The sequence below is a fragment of the Callorhinus ursinus genome, unplaced genomic scaffold, assembly GCF_003265705.2.
Source record: "Callorhinus ursinus isolate GAN/ISIS: 27379988/994484 unplaced genomic scaffold, GSC_fseal_2.0 scaffold32, whole genome shotgun sequence".
NCBI lineage: Eukaryota > Metazoa > Chordata > Mammalia > Carnivora > Otariidae > Callorhinus > Callorhinus ursinus.
Genome location: NW_027397094.1, coordinates 17,968,375 through 17,981,577, shown reverse-complemented (window position 1 = coordinate 17,981,577; position 13,203 = coordinate 17,968,375). Strand labels below are relative to the sequence as shown.

At 42.8% G+C, this 13,203-nt stretch overlaps 1 protein-coding gene across 3 annotated transcripts in view; it reads right to left on the bottom strand.

Moving 5' to 3' along the window:
• ABCB10 (ATP binding cassette subfamily B member 10) overlaps positions 1–1,844 on the bottom strand; it is a 34,759-nt gene extending 32,915 nt beyond the window's left edge. Inside the window, exon 1 of one of the 3 annotated variants that reach the window (XM_073879073.1) lies at positions 1,136–1,844. In XM_073879073.1, the coding sequence (XP_073735174.1) occupies positions 1,136–1,652 (517 nt within the window). In that variant the 5' untranslated portion in view covers positions 1,653–1,844. The remainder of the gene's footprint in view (positions 1–1,135) is intronic. The other 2 variants (XM_073879075.1, XM_025850746.2) reach the window with 2 other exon arrangements.
• Between the last annotated feature and the right edge of the window lie 11,359 nt (positions 1,845–13,203).

Below are 13,203 nucleotides of genomic sequence, written 5' to 3'. Positions count from 1 at the left end.
GCTCATGCTTTCTCTTCTCTCTGTATCTCTGTGTCTCAAATGAATAAATAAAATCCTTTAAAAAAAAATGAGGAACTATAGAAAATAGTTCTAAATACATTCATTTCAACTTCTTTAAAAAAAATTAATTATGATTTAGTTGGGTTATGATCTACAATTTCTCATAGTTCCTGGAGTTCACAGATCGCCGATCATGCCAGTGTTTGATTTTTTGAAGAGCTAGTAACTTCCTGCTTACCACTCACGGAGGCAAAAAGCACCTGAAACAAACCTGAAAGGTTTCCATTGTTTTGCTTCACATAGCAAAAAATTGTTGACTGTTTAATAAACTTGCCTAAAGCAAATAATGTTTTTACTTATTTTTATTTAAATTCAATTCAGTTAACACATAGTGTATTATTAGCTTCAGGGATAGAATTTAGCGATTCATCAGTTGCATACAATACCCAGTGCTCATTATATCAAGTGCCCTCCTTAATGCCCATCACCCAGTTACCCCATCCCCCACCCAGCTCACCTCCGGCAACCCTCCATTTGTTCCCTATAGTTAAGGGTCTCTTACGGTTTGCCTTTCTGTTTTTATCTTATTTTTCCTTCCCGTCCCCTATGTTCATCTGTTTTGTTTCTTAAATTCCACGTATGAGTGAGCTCATATGGTTTTTGTCTTTCTTTGACTCACTTCGCTTAGCATAATACACAATGTTTTTAAGAAGTACTATAACTGCGTAAAACAAAACAGGTATATTTTTGGCTAGAATAAATTTTAAAATGTAAAAGGGGGGGAAACCCAGCTCATTCTGAGAATGCTGGCAATGCCAAAGCAGGGCGAACCCAAAGATTCCAATAATGAGATGCTGCTCCACTTGTATAATGTGTGTCAAGCTAAGAAAACAAACATAAAAGACAACTGACAACAGGTTCTCGGCCAACCTGAAAGGCTTGACAATGCTACCGAGAGGTGAGCGCTCCATTCAGCACTTCTTGGTAAAGATCCCCATGTACAAAGCCAGCCCGTCCCTCCTCACAGTGTTACAAGTGGCCCAGGGTCTCTCTGCCGCCCCCACCGTGTCCCGGGACCACGCGCTCTGTAAGGTGTGCTGACCCGCAGAGGGGAAGAGGACAGAGAAAGCCCTACCTGCCAGCCTCCCGCGCTCCGGATACGCCAGCCCCAAGAGCTTCTGGGCCTCCGAGCGCCTGGCCACCGCCGGGCGCAGCCGCGGCTTGTTTCCGGGAGTAGCCGCGGCCGCAGGCAACGACGGCCGGCGCTGCCAGGCCTCGCCCCCTGCCCGGGCTGCGACTGCCGGGCCGCCCCGGAGCCCGGCGCGCGGGAGCCGGGGAGCGTCTGGCCCGGCAAGCGCCCGGCACCTGCTGGCGCCGGGGGGCCGCGCCCACAGCCCCAGGAGCCGCACGAGGCCTGCTCCACCTCCGGGGCCGCGGGGACCCCCGCCCGGGCAGCCGCTCGTGCAGCGGCGCGGGCCTCCCGCGGCTCCGGCATCCCCGAGGAGCCTCGGCCTCGCGCCCCAAGGCCGCGCCGGCCACAGGCCCGTCAACTGAGGCCGGGGCCCCGGGACGCCGGCGCCCAGGGTCCACGTGCTGGCGGCCGGGCTTCGCCACAGGAGCAGCCGCAGCGGCCAAGCAGGGGGGCCGTGCATGGCGCCGCGTCCGACCCGCGCGCCTCAGCCCGCCCGGCCCGGCGCGCACCGAGTCCGAGGACCCTCCCGGCCCAGCCGAGCAGAGGGCGTGAACGCCCGCCGCCCCGCCCGCTGTCACCCGCCGTCACCCGTCTCATCTGGCCCGCGGCCCCTGCGCACGCCCCGGGAAGCGCCCGCCCCATACCGGTCCTAGCCCCGTTCCTCCGCCCGCACGGGTCCCCGCCCCCGAGGGCGGCGACCCGGGCCCTGCACCAACCCCCTCCAAGGAGCCCCCTCCCGCCTCGGGCGCCTTCCCCGCAGCGCCCCCACCCGGCTGCCGAGCGCCCGGCGCGCAGCCGGCGCCGCCAAGGACCGGGCTGAAGAAAGCCCCGCGCGCCGCTGCGCCTGCGCACTACCGTGCGAGGAGATTTTTCGCGCTTTTCAGTTTCCTCCCGTAAAAAAACCTGGAAGCGGCGCGAGCCTTTTCTCACGCCGGAGCACTCGGCGGAGCGCACAGACGAGATCACACGATGACCGGTGAAAGGATGTGGCGGCCAGACTGCGAGGTAGTCTGGGCTTGGGGCGGGTCTGCTGCCCCGGCGACCCAGGCTAGGGCTGGTCCTGTCACCCTGCGTCCCAGTACCGAGCACCGGACTGAGACGCAGAACACTGGTGGAGAGGACATCGCTGCGGGTCAGCGCAGTTGTGGGAGGCGTTGTGGAGGAGGTGGTTGGCGAGCAGTGAAATTGGGTAACTTTGAGTAGAGGACCGGATCATTTCATAACTTGAACCAAAGTGCAAAAGCAGACACGGTCAAGGCACTCCGGCTGCTCAGGGCGAGAAGACCAATCCAAATGCAATGTAGTATTTTAGTACACGTGCAAGGAAAGCCAGAGGAGAGGATCCTAAAACCCACGGGGCCGCAAGGAGACTTCATGGTGCGGGCATCTCTACGCTGGGGATTGGGGAGGGGAGCGGCCTGATTCTCTCACATGTAAGAGTCGTGGTTGAACAAGATGGATAGATTTTTGTTGACTCGTAATTTTACAGGGTCGATACTAGGGTAAGGCTAGTGAGTGACACGTGCCTCACTGCAAAATTTTGCAAAAAATCGAAAAAACCCCCACACTTCAATAATCAAGATAAATATTTTAATGTAATATTTTTAAAGTCAAAATTAATTTCAAAAAAATCAAAATTAATGCAAAAAATCCATGATAAGCAATATATCAAAACTTCGAATGCATTTTTGCACTTGCATGATCCCGCCTCTCTCTTCCCATCTTAATCCCACCCCTGAAAGTCTTATTTACAGAAATAGGCAGTTAGCAGCTGGCCTAGTTTACCGATTTTTAAAAAAATTTTCGTTAAAATATTGTTTATCTTGATTAGTGAGACTTTTTAGACCCCCTTTAAGCTTCACCCCCAGCAGAGTGACTCACTTCACCCTACTTGCGGCCCTGGTAGGCAAGGAGTGTAGGACTTTTGAGAGGAAGTACCGATAATAAAAAGATAGTGTGGAATTAAATAGTGCTTTAAATGTCCCGATGAGCAGGAAGTGAGCAGGAAGCATGTTGTCCTTTAAATTCCAACCTCTTAGACCAAGGGGAGCATGGAGTGCCCCCCTCCCCACCCAAGTTAACCACGACTTAATTAGCCTCTCATTGGTGTCTAAATTCTAGAATGCAGGGTATAGATTGAAATCAACTCCACTAACTTATGAGTAGGTGTGTTCCTTTTTGGAAAGATTTTATTAGGTGACTTTTAAAAAGCCAGGAGATAGTGCCTCATACCCCACATTATACATTCCCACTTAAACCCCAGCTGAAGCAATGTAAAAAAAATGACATTCTCCCAGTTGGAAAGTGACAGTTTTAAGTCAAATCTAACCTTCCTCTGACTTTCTTTTTCCCATTTTTCAGAAAACAGTTGCCGCTCCAAGGGCTAGGGGAAGGCAGGACCATCCTTTGCTTTCTGCCTTCCCCGGAGTGATGTCCACTAGACTTACTCAACAAACACTCTCTGGGGCCTGGAGTCTACAGAAAAATAACTCCAAGTGTAGTTGATTAAAAAACAAAACAAAACAACTGTTGATTGTTCGCATTTCTAAAAATCAGGCAGGGGGCGCCTGGGTGGCTCAGTCCTTAAGCATCTGCATTGGGCTCAGGTCATGATCCCAGGGTCCTGGGATGGAGCCCCTCGTCGGGGCTCCTTGCTCAGTGGGAAGCCTGCTTCTCCCTCTCCCACTCCCCCTGCTCGTGTTCCTGCTCTCGCTATCTCTCTGTCAAATAAATAAATAAAATATTTAAAAAAATAAAAATAAATAAAAAGGCAGGTAATAGGAAAACAATTAACCCTGACAAAAATGTCATGCTAAAAATAAAAATCCTTTCCAGCCATCATATAATATACAAGGCAAGAATTATTTCTGTAGACTCTAAAGAAAATGTCCATGGCGCTTAAAAATATATATACGCTGGGGAAATGGAGTAGGGAATAAATATTGGCAGAACGATCACTAGGACTTACATAATCATCACACCAAAAAAAGAGCTACTCTAAATAGGTGTGTGCGTATATTCAATATATATTCATATGAGAAGAGAAGGTTGTCGTAATGCAAAGCACTAAATATATATGTTTTGCATATGTATATATGTTATATGTATTTTATTGTTTTGCATTCCTAGGACCTCTTCCCATTTAAAAATAAGGATAATTTCTCTTTGCCTTTTTAAAAGTTCTTTGGCCACTGCAAAAGGCAAGAAATACTCTGAACTGTGTTTGGGAAAGTAAGACTCAAACACTTAGATGTGAATGGATTAATAATATAAAGTATCATAGAAAAGCAAGAAAAGGCTGTGTATTAATTCTGAGACAACAAAAAAAGTCCAAATCCTGCCTCACTGACAGACAGAAAGGGCTCTTGGTGGAGGTGTGACTGAACCAAGCAGTAAAATCTGGCCCTCAGTGAAGAGACTCTTAATAGGTTTAGTGGCCAACAGGTGTTGAGTTCAAAAAGGATGTCTTTTGACAGAAACTTGAGAGCAATTGGGATTACTTCAAGAACAGTTCCACCTGTGGGTTCCTGTGCCTCTCAAAGGGCGATAAGTGTTCTCACGTGGACAGCAGGAGGGGCCCTGTGAAGCACAGTAGCACAAGAAGCAAGCACAAGGGGTGCCTGGGTGGCTCAGTCGTTAGGTGTCTGCCCTCCGCCCAGGTGATAATCCCGGGGTCCTGGGACTGAGCCCTGCATCAGGCTCCCTGCTCCGCGGGAAGCCTGCTTCTCCCTCTCCCACTCCCCCCTGCTTGTGTTCCCTCTCTCGCTGTGTCTCTCTCTGTCAAATAAATAAATAGATCTTAAAAAAAAAAAAAAAAGAAGCAAACACAAATCTTCCTGGTGTGAAGCCTGTGATCTGATGAGGGCGGGGGTGGGGTTGTCATTTGACCTTAGTACATTTCTTTTTCTCTTAACTCAAGCTTGCGGTTCATCCCACGAAGGACGGGAGTGGCAGGGCAATAACTGAAGGTGGAGCATGCAGTTCAGTGAAGCATGAACCAGGAAGGGGGTGGTCTCCACATGGGGCCGAATTTGTAAATTCCTCTGGAGTTCCAGATTGAAGTTTTGGTAACTCATCTGCGCTGTGCCTTTTAGGGAAGGCTGAGGCTGTAATTTAATCTCAGCAGGACTCAAGCGGGCTAAATGCAATGTAGGTAGGTTTCAGCATCTTTGGCTTTTACATTCTCTCTCACCTTCTCCCCAAAGATTCTAGAGAAAGGTTGTTATGGGTTGAATTGTGTCCCTTCAAAAAAGATATGTTGAAATCCTAACCCCTAGTATCTCAGAATGTGACCTTATTTGGCAATAGAATGGTTGCAGTTATAGTTAAGTAAGGTAAGAGGAAGCCATATTAGAGTAGGAGTAGGGTATCTTGATGAGGAGGTGGCCATATGAAAACAGAGACACACAGGGAAAATGCCATATGATGACCCAGGCAAAGATGAGAGTTATGAAGCTGAATGCGAAGGAATGTCAAAGATTGTCTGCTAATCCCCAGAAGCTGCCAAGAGGCAAGGAAGGATTTCCCTGTGGGTTTCAGAGGGAGCATGGCTCTGCCATCACCCTGTTTTCAGCCTCCAGAACCATGAGACAATAAATTTATCTTAAGCCATACAGTTTGTGGTATTTAATTAAGGCAGCTCTAGGGAAGTACTACAAAGGTCTAACATCAGTGTCTTTTATAATACTACAATAGATGCTTAGTATTTGTCCATTTAACTCATGTTTAGCCAAATAAGCAACTGAGTTATTCAGGCTACTCTAAACAGTTTGCAGGTTTTATCTGCTACACCACTTAACTTTATTTTACCAGGACTATGTTCCACAGCTGTCCAGATTTTAGGCTACAAAGAAGCTTGTATGATATGAAATGTAGCTCAGGACTATCACACAAAAATAACATAAATGAAACCCATGAGCTTGAGTCTATGATTTTTATAATATTTAGGTATAGTGTTTTCTCTTATGTTAAGAGTCTGAGGTTGGACCCAGACATAGAGAAAAATTTTAGCATATTTTGAATAGAAAGTGAAAGACCCAAAATTTACAAGAGGACACATAAACTAATACCCTAGTCATTCACTTCTCTCTAGAGAAAACCACTGTTCCTTGTGTATCCTTGCAAAGATATTCTGTTAATATATAAGTGTATGTGTGTCTAAGTATATATATTTTTATTTTTTACACAAATATAGCACACTATACATGCAGCCCTGCACCTTGCTTTTTTCATTGTACATCTTAGGGTTTGGTTCCCAACTGACACATCATCCTTTCCCAAAGGTTGCATGGTCTTCCATTGTCTGGATGTACCCCAATTTATTTAACTAATGTCCTAATACTAGACTGTAGTTTCCAGTCTTTTGCTATTATAAATAATACTGCAATGACTATCTTTGTATGCATCTATCATTCCACACATGTGGGAGTATGTATATAATTTAAATTCCTAGAAGTGATACACCTATTAGAATGACTAAAATCATTGATTAAAAATGACAAAAACAGGGATGTCTGGGTGGCTCAGTCGTTAAATGTCTGCCTTCAGCTCAGGTCACGATCCCAGGGTCCTGGGATCGAGCCCCACATCGGGGTCCCTGCTCAGCGGGAAGCCTGCTTCTCCTTCTCCCACTTCCCCTGCTTGTGTTCCCTCTCTGGCTGTGTCTCTCTGTCGGTCAAATACATAAATAAAATCTTTTTAAAAATTACAAAAACAATAAAAGAGAGCCTCCTATGTAGAAAAAGGGAGGAAAATTTTAAAGATACCCAAGGATTACCTGAAAAAAACATATGCTTGATAGGTTCTTTCTTATTTATTTGTAATTTTTTTCTTATTTTTACAAACCCTTGTGTTGAGGGCCTCTTTCAAGAAAAATTTTTTATTTGAGAGAGGGAGAAAGCAAGAGACAAACACGAGCAGAGGAAGAGGGAGAAGCAAACTCCCTGCTCAGCAGGGAGCTGGATGCAGGGCTCGATCCCAGGACCCTGGGATTATGACCTGGGCTGAAGGCAGATGCTCAACCACCTGAGCCACCCAGGCACCCCCCTCTTTCAAAAAGAACAAATGACTCCCATGGTATATAACTACCCCAAAGCATAAAAAAAGATAGACTTCTTCATCTATTTTATGAAATTCATGAGCCCTAATATTTAAATCTAACAAAGATAGCCACCAAAAGCAAAACACAGAAAAATATTAACATACAAGTCCTTAATAAAACAACAGCAAATCATATCCAACAGAATATTACAAGACTTTAAAAACCACGTTATTACTAAACTAACATGATAAGAATAGAACTGTCACATTGCACAATCAGTCCTCCGAGAAAGAGTATCTAGAGCAAGCCATCAGCCAACGTCATATTCACTAGTGAACCACTAGAGAAATAAAACAAAGATGCCAGTCATCACTGCCACTGTTAAAACATGGTGCTGGAGGTCCTAGCTGATGGAAGAGACAAAAATGAATGAGGTGTAGTTATCAACAAGAGAAAGATGAAATTATCAGCACATGCAAATTATATTCTTGTTTACCTAAAAAAACAGAGTTAAGTGAAAAAATAATGAAGCAATAAGAGAATTCTACGAGGTAGTTGAATCCAAAATTGACAAAAATAAATTTTCCTGTGAATGAAGATAGAGAATACACTGCCCCAAAATGGCATTAATAATTGCAATAAAAATGTAAAACATCTAGGGACGCCTGGGTGGCTCAGTCAGTTAAGCATCTGACTGTTGATCTCAGCCTAAGTCTTGATCTCAGGGTCATGAGGTCAGGCCCCGCATTGGCCTGCACCCTGGGTGTGGAGCCTACTTTAAAAAAAAAAAAATGTAAAACACCTAGTAATCAAATTAAAAGGAATGTACAAGACAAATGTGAAGATAATAATAAAGCTGTACTGAGGTATAAATAAGAAGACTCAAATAAAATGAAGAAATATTTTCCTGGATGTGTAGACCAAATGTTAATACATAATATGTACCAGGTTCTGTGTTAAGCAATTTACACACATAATCAAACAACATGTTGAGGTTTTTTGTTTGTTTGTTTTGTTTTTAAACAAATGAAGAAGCTGTGGCCCACAGAGGTGAAGCAATTTGCCCCAAGTCACACAAATAGTGGATGGCAGAGCAGGATTTGAATTCTGGCAGTTTCCAAAGCACATGCCTAACAGCCACGTCAGTTTTCCCACATTAATTTATAGATTTAACGTAATTCCAACTAAACTCTTGAATTTTTTTTTTAATTGCTAAAGTGAATCTGGGATATAAAAAAATAAAGAAGCCGGGCGCCTGGGTGGCTCAGTTCGTTAAGCGACTGCCTTCGGCTCAGGTCATGATCCTGGAGTCCCGGGATCGAGTCCCGCATCGGGCTCCCTGCTCAGCGGGGAGTTTGCTTCTCCCTCTGACCCTCCCCCCTCTCATGTGCTTGCTCGCTCTCTCTCTCATTCTCTCTCTCAAATAAATAAATAAAATCTTAAAAAAAAAATAAAGAAGCCAAGGAAAACTTCTGTCAATTGTAGCCAACTAAATATGGAGCTTCTCATACCTGCTCCCCAAAACTATATGGACTAATAAAAAGAACAAATAAAGGCACACAAATCTCACACCTATAATTAATTACAAAGCTCATCTTGCCAGTACATAGAAAAATAAACACCAATTTTTACCAGAGCTATCTGTCCAGCTCTGTCATAAGGCTTTGAACAGAACTGGGATAGGAAGACTTCAGAAAAACTATGAAAACAAAAGAAGAGGGGAGCAAGGGGTCTAAAATTGACCTAAAATCATGAGAGAGGAGGAAAACTTAAAGCTGAAACTATGGGGAAGAGGGAAGAGTTCTAGTGGATCAAAACACTAGCCACAAGGAAAGAACTTTCAGATGAGCAGAACTTAAGGTAATTGCCTCAAAAAAGGAAAAGGAAAAGCGGGAAGAAAGTTTAAAAGAAACTGCAGCCAACTAAATAGGGAGCTTCTCATTCCAGCTCCCCAAAACTATATGGACTAATAAAAAGAACTCTTTGGAAAGTTGGTGGCACAGAGAAAAAGAAGAGGGAAATTTAGAATCCTAAATTTGGAAATAAGAACGAAATCAATGATCACAATCCCATGGTCCTCCCTTCAGAGAGGCATCCATTAAATAAATTGTCTTTTACTACCCTGACAAAGTAGAGCACCCTCAAATTAGCCATTTTGTAACCTAACCCCCAACTGCCAACTCTGCTCATAGAATGCATAGACTTTTCATCAACACAAAACTATAGGAAACAGAAAAGGAAGATAAAAGCATTTCAGCTGATAAAAATTCTTCCCCCCAAAATGACAGAAGGCAGAAGAAAAAAAATTCTTCCCCCCAAAATGACAGAAAGCAGAAGAAAATTGTGATATTATACACAAAATTAAAATGAATATTTTCAAGTCAAGCATTTGGGATATGAAAAACACCTTGAATCAAAAATTAAACTAAGAACAAAATAGGCAAAATTAGGAAGAGAAGAAATGAGCTGATTGAATTCAAGAAAGAAATGGATGAAAATAAAAAGATCACCTCCGAATTGAAGACTAAATGGCTAAGTGCCCAAGGGAAAATAATTTCAAATAAAAAATTTAATAAACAGCATTGAAAAGAGGCAGGAAAACAATCAAAAGAGAATAAATGGCTGAAATGGAAGATGGGTAAAGAAGGTCCAAAATTCTTATAATGGAGAAGCAAATCAATAGACCAGAACTAATATTAAACCTATAATCTGGGGCACCTGGGTAGCTCAATCAGTTAAATGTCTGACTCTTTTTGTTTTGTTTTGTTTTTCTTTTTGTTTTTTGCTTTAAATTTTTTATTGTTATGTTAATCACCATACATTACATCATTAGTTTTTGATGTAGTGTTCCATGATTCATTGTTTGTGCATAACGCCCAGTGCTCCACGCAGAATGTGCCCTCTTTAATACCCATCACCAGGCTAGCCCATCCCCCCAGCCCCCTCCCCTCTAGAACCCTCAGTTTGTTTTTCAGAGTCCATCGTCTCTCATGGTTCATCTCCCCCTCCGATTTACTCCCCTTCATTCTTCCCCTCCTGCTATCTTCTTCTTCTTTCTCTTAACATATATTGCGTTGTTTCAGAGGTACAGATCTGTGATTCAACAGTCTTGCACAATTCACAGGGCTCACCATAGCACATACCCTCCCCAATGTCTATCACCCAGCCACCCCGTCCCTCCCACCCCCCACCACTCCAGCAACCCTCAGTTTGTTTCCTGAGATTAAGAATTCCTCATATCAGTGAGGTCATATGATACATGTCTTTCTTTGATTGACGTATTTCACTCAGCATAACACCTTCCAGTTCCATCCACGTCGTTGCAAATGGCAAGATCTCATTCCTTTTGATGGCTGCATAATATTCCATTGTGTATATATACCACATCTTCTTTATCCATTCATCTGTCGATGGACGTCTTGGCTCTTTCCACAGTTTGGCTACTGTGGACATTGCTGCTATAAAAAATGTCTGACTCTTGATATCAACTCAGGTCTTGATCTCATGGTCATGAGTTCAAGCCCCATGTTGGGCTCCACACTGGGCTTGGAGTCTACTTAAAAAACAAACAAAAAAACCCCTATAATCTAAGAAAACATTCCAAAAATAAAAACAATCTGAATCTACTATTTAAAGAGCCCACACCTACTTGAGAAAATTGACACACAAAGATCAATTCTGAGACATATGATAGCAAAATGGTTAAACTTTAAATTCTCCAAGACTCCAGGCAAAAGGATCAACCGACTTGCAAGGGCAAGAGAATTAGACAGCTTTCAGCCTTCAGACTTTTCGAAGTTAACATGCAAAGTAAGGCAACTATGGAGCAGCATTTTTTGAAAAGAAAAGAAACTTGAGGGGCGCCTGAGTGGCTCAGTCGTTAAGCGTCTGCCTTCAGCTCCGGTCATGATCCCAGGGTCCTGGGATCAAGCCCCACATCGGGCTCCCTACTCAGCGGGAAGCCTGCTTCTCCCTCTGCCATGCCCCCTGCTTGTGTTCCCTCTCTTGCTGTCTTTGTCAAATAAACAAATAAAATCTTAAAAAAAAAAAATCTGCAATGACCCTATTAAAAAAAAAAGAAAAGAAACTTGAGGAAAGAAAGCATAAACTAAAGATTTTATAACCAGCTAAGCTGTCTGTGTTGGTTTCCTAGGGCTATCATAATGAATTACCAGAAACTTCGTGGCTTAAAACAAATGGACATTTGGGGCGCCGGGGTGGCCCAGTTGTTAGGCGTCTGCCTTCTGCTCAGGTCATGATCCCAGAGTCCTTGGATCGAGCCCCGCATCGGGCTCCCTGCTCTGCAGGAATCCTGCTTCCTCTCCCACTCCCCCTGCTTGTGTTCCCTCTCTCATTGTATCTCTGTCAGATAAATGAATAAATAAAATCTTTAAAAAAAAAAAAAACCAAAAAAACAAATGGACATTTATTCGTTCAGAGTTCTGGAGGCCAGAAATCTGAAATCAAGGTGTTGGCAGCATTGGTTTCTTCTGGTGGCTCTGAGGGAGGATCTGTTCTACTGTCTCCCAGCTGCTGGTGCCTGCTGGCAATCCTGGCACTCTTCGCCTTGAGGCTGTGTAACTCCAATCTTTATCTTTTTCTTCACATGGCATTCCCTCATGTGCCTCTGTGTTTAAAATGTCAACTTCTTTCCTCTATGAGGGCACCAGTCATTGGATTTAGGGCCTATCCTAAATCCAGAATAGTATCCTCCCAAGATCCTTAATTGTATCTGCAAAGACCCCCTTTACCATTAAGTTAATATTCACAGGTCCCTGGGGTTAGGACTTGAGCATCTCTTTTTGTGGGACACTAGTCAACTCACTACATTGTTCTTTAGGTATCAAAACCATAGAAAAATTGTTTTGAACATGGAAAAGCTTGGGAAATATGGAACTTAGGAGCCTTTCTTGAGGAGGGTATGAGAGGATGACCTTCAACTAAAAGATGATTGAGAAATCCTTAGCAAAAGGGCTGATGGTGAGCATGTAATAATAATTAATTTAAATCTAAGATCAAGTGGCTGTCTGGCCAGCTCAGCCGGTAGAGCATGTGACTCTTGATCTCTGGCTTGTGAGTTCAAGCCCCATGTTGGGCATGGAGCCTACTTGAAAAAATAAAAAAAATAAAAAGTAAAAACAAACAAATACATCTAAGCCCCCCAAAAAGTTGGGAATAAGGATGAAACAGTAATACATAAATGTGATATATTCTAAGTAAAAATTTAAGCGACTAAAATAGGAAGAGAAGGAAAAGAGAAAGAAAAAGCAAAAGGAACTCACTGTCCAGAAAACAGACGGGAATCAGTGGCTATGAATACAAATGGACAAATCAGGAAAATAAAAGGGAGCTAACATTAGAAAACAGAGAATTCCAAAAGTAAGCTGTAGAATAAAAATACAAAGTTTCCTAAATATCAAAAGAATATTTACAAATAATAGAGCAAAGAAAACACATCATGTAGAGAAACGTATCAACTAATTATACATAAAGCAATTTTAATGCAAAATGAATAAGTAAATGTGAACGGATTTAGTTAATCTATGAAATAGAAAGGTTTCCAATTTGTTTAATAAAACAAGATCAACTGTATTCTGTATATAAAAGAATGGCAGAAAACAAAGGAATGGAGAGATGGGAAAAAAAGCAAGTTCTGTGATCTTGATAGCAGACAAAGTAGAATTCAAGCCAAAAAATGCACTAACCATGAAGAAGCATTTATATATGTGTATGTGTATGTGTATATATATTTTTCTTTACATACATATTTATATATATATTTTATACACATATATATATTTTAGAGAGAGGGAGAGAGGGGGGCCGAGGGGCTGAGGGAAAAAGCACTAATCATGAAGAAGCATTTATATATGTGTGTCTGTATATATATTTTTATTTACATACATATTCATATATATATATTATATATATATATATATGTATATATATATATATAAATTTTTTTTGGAGA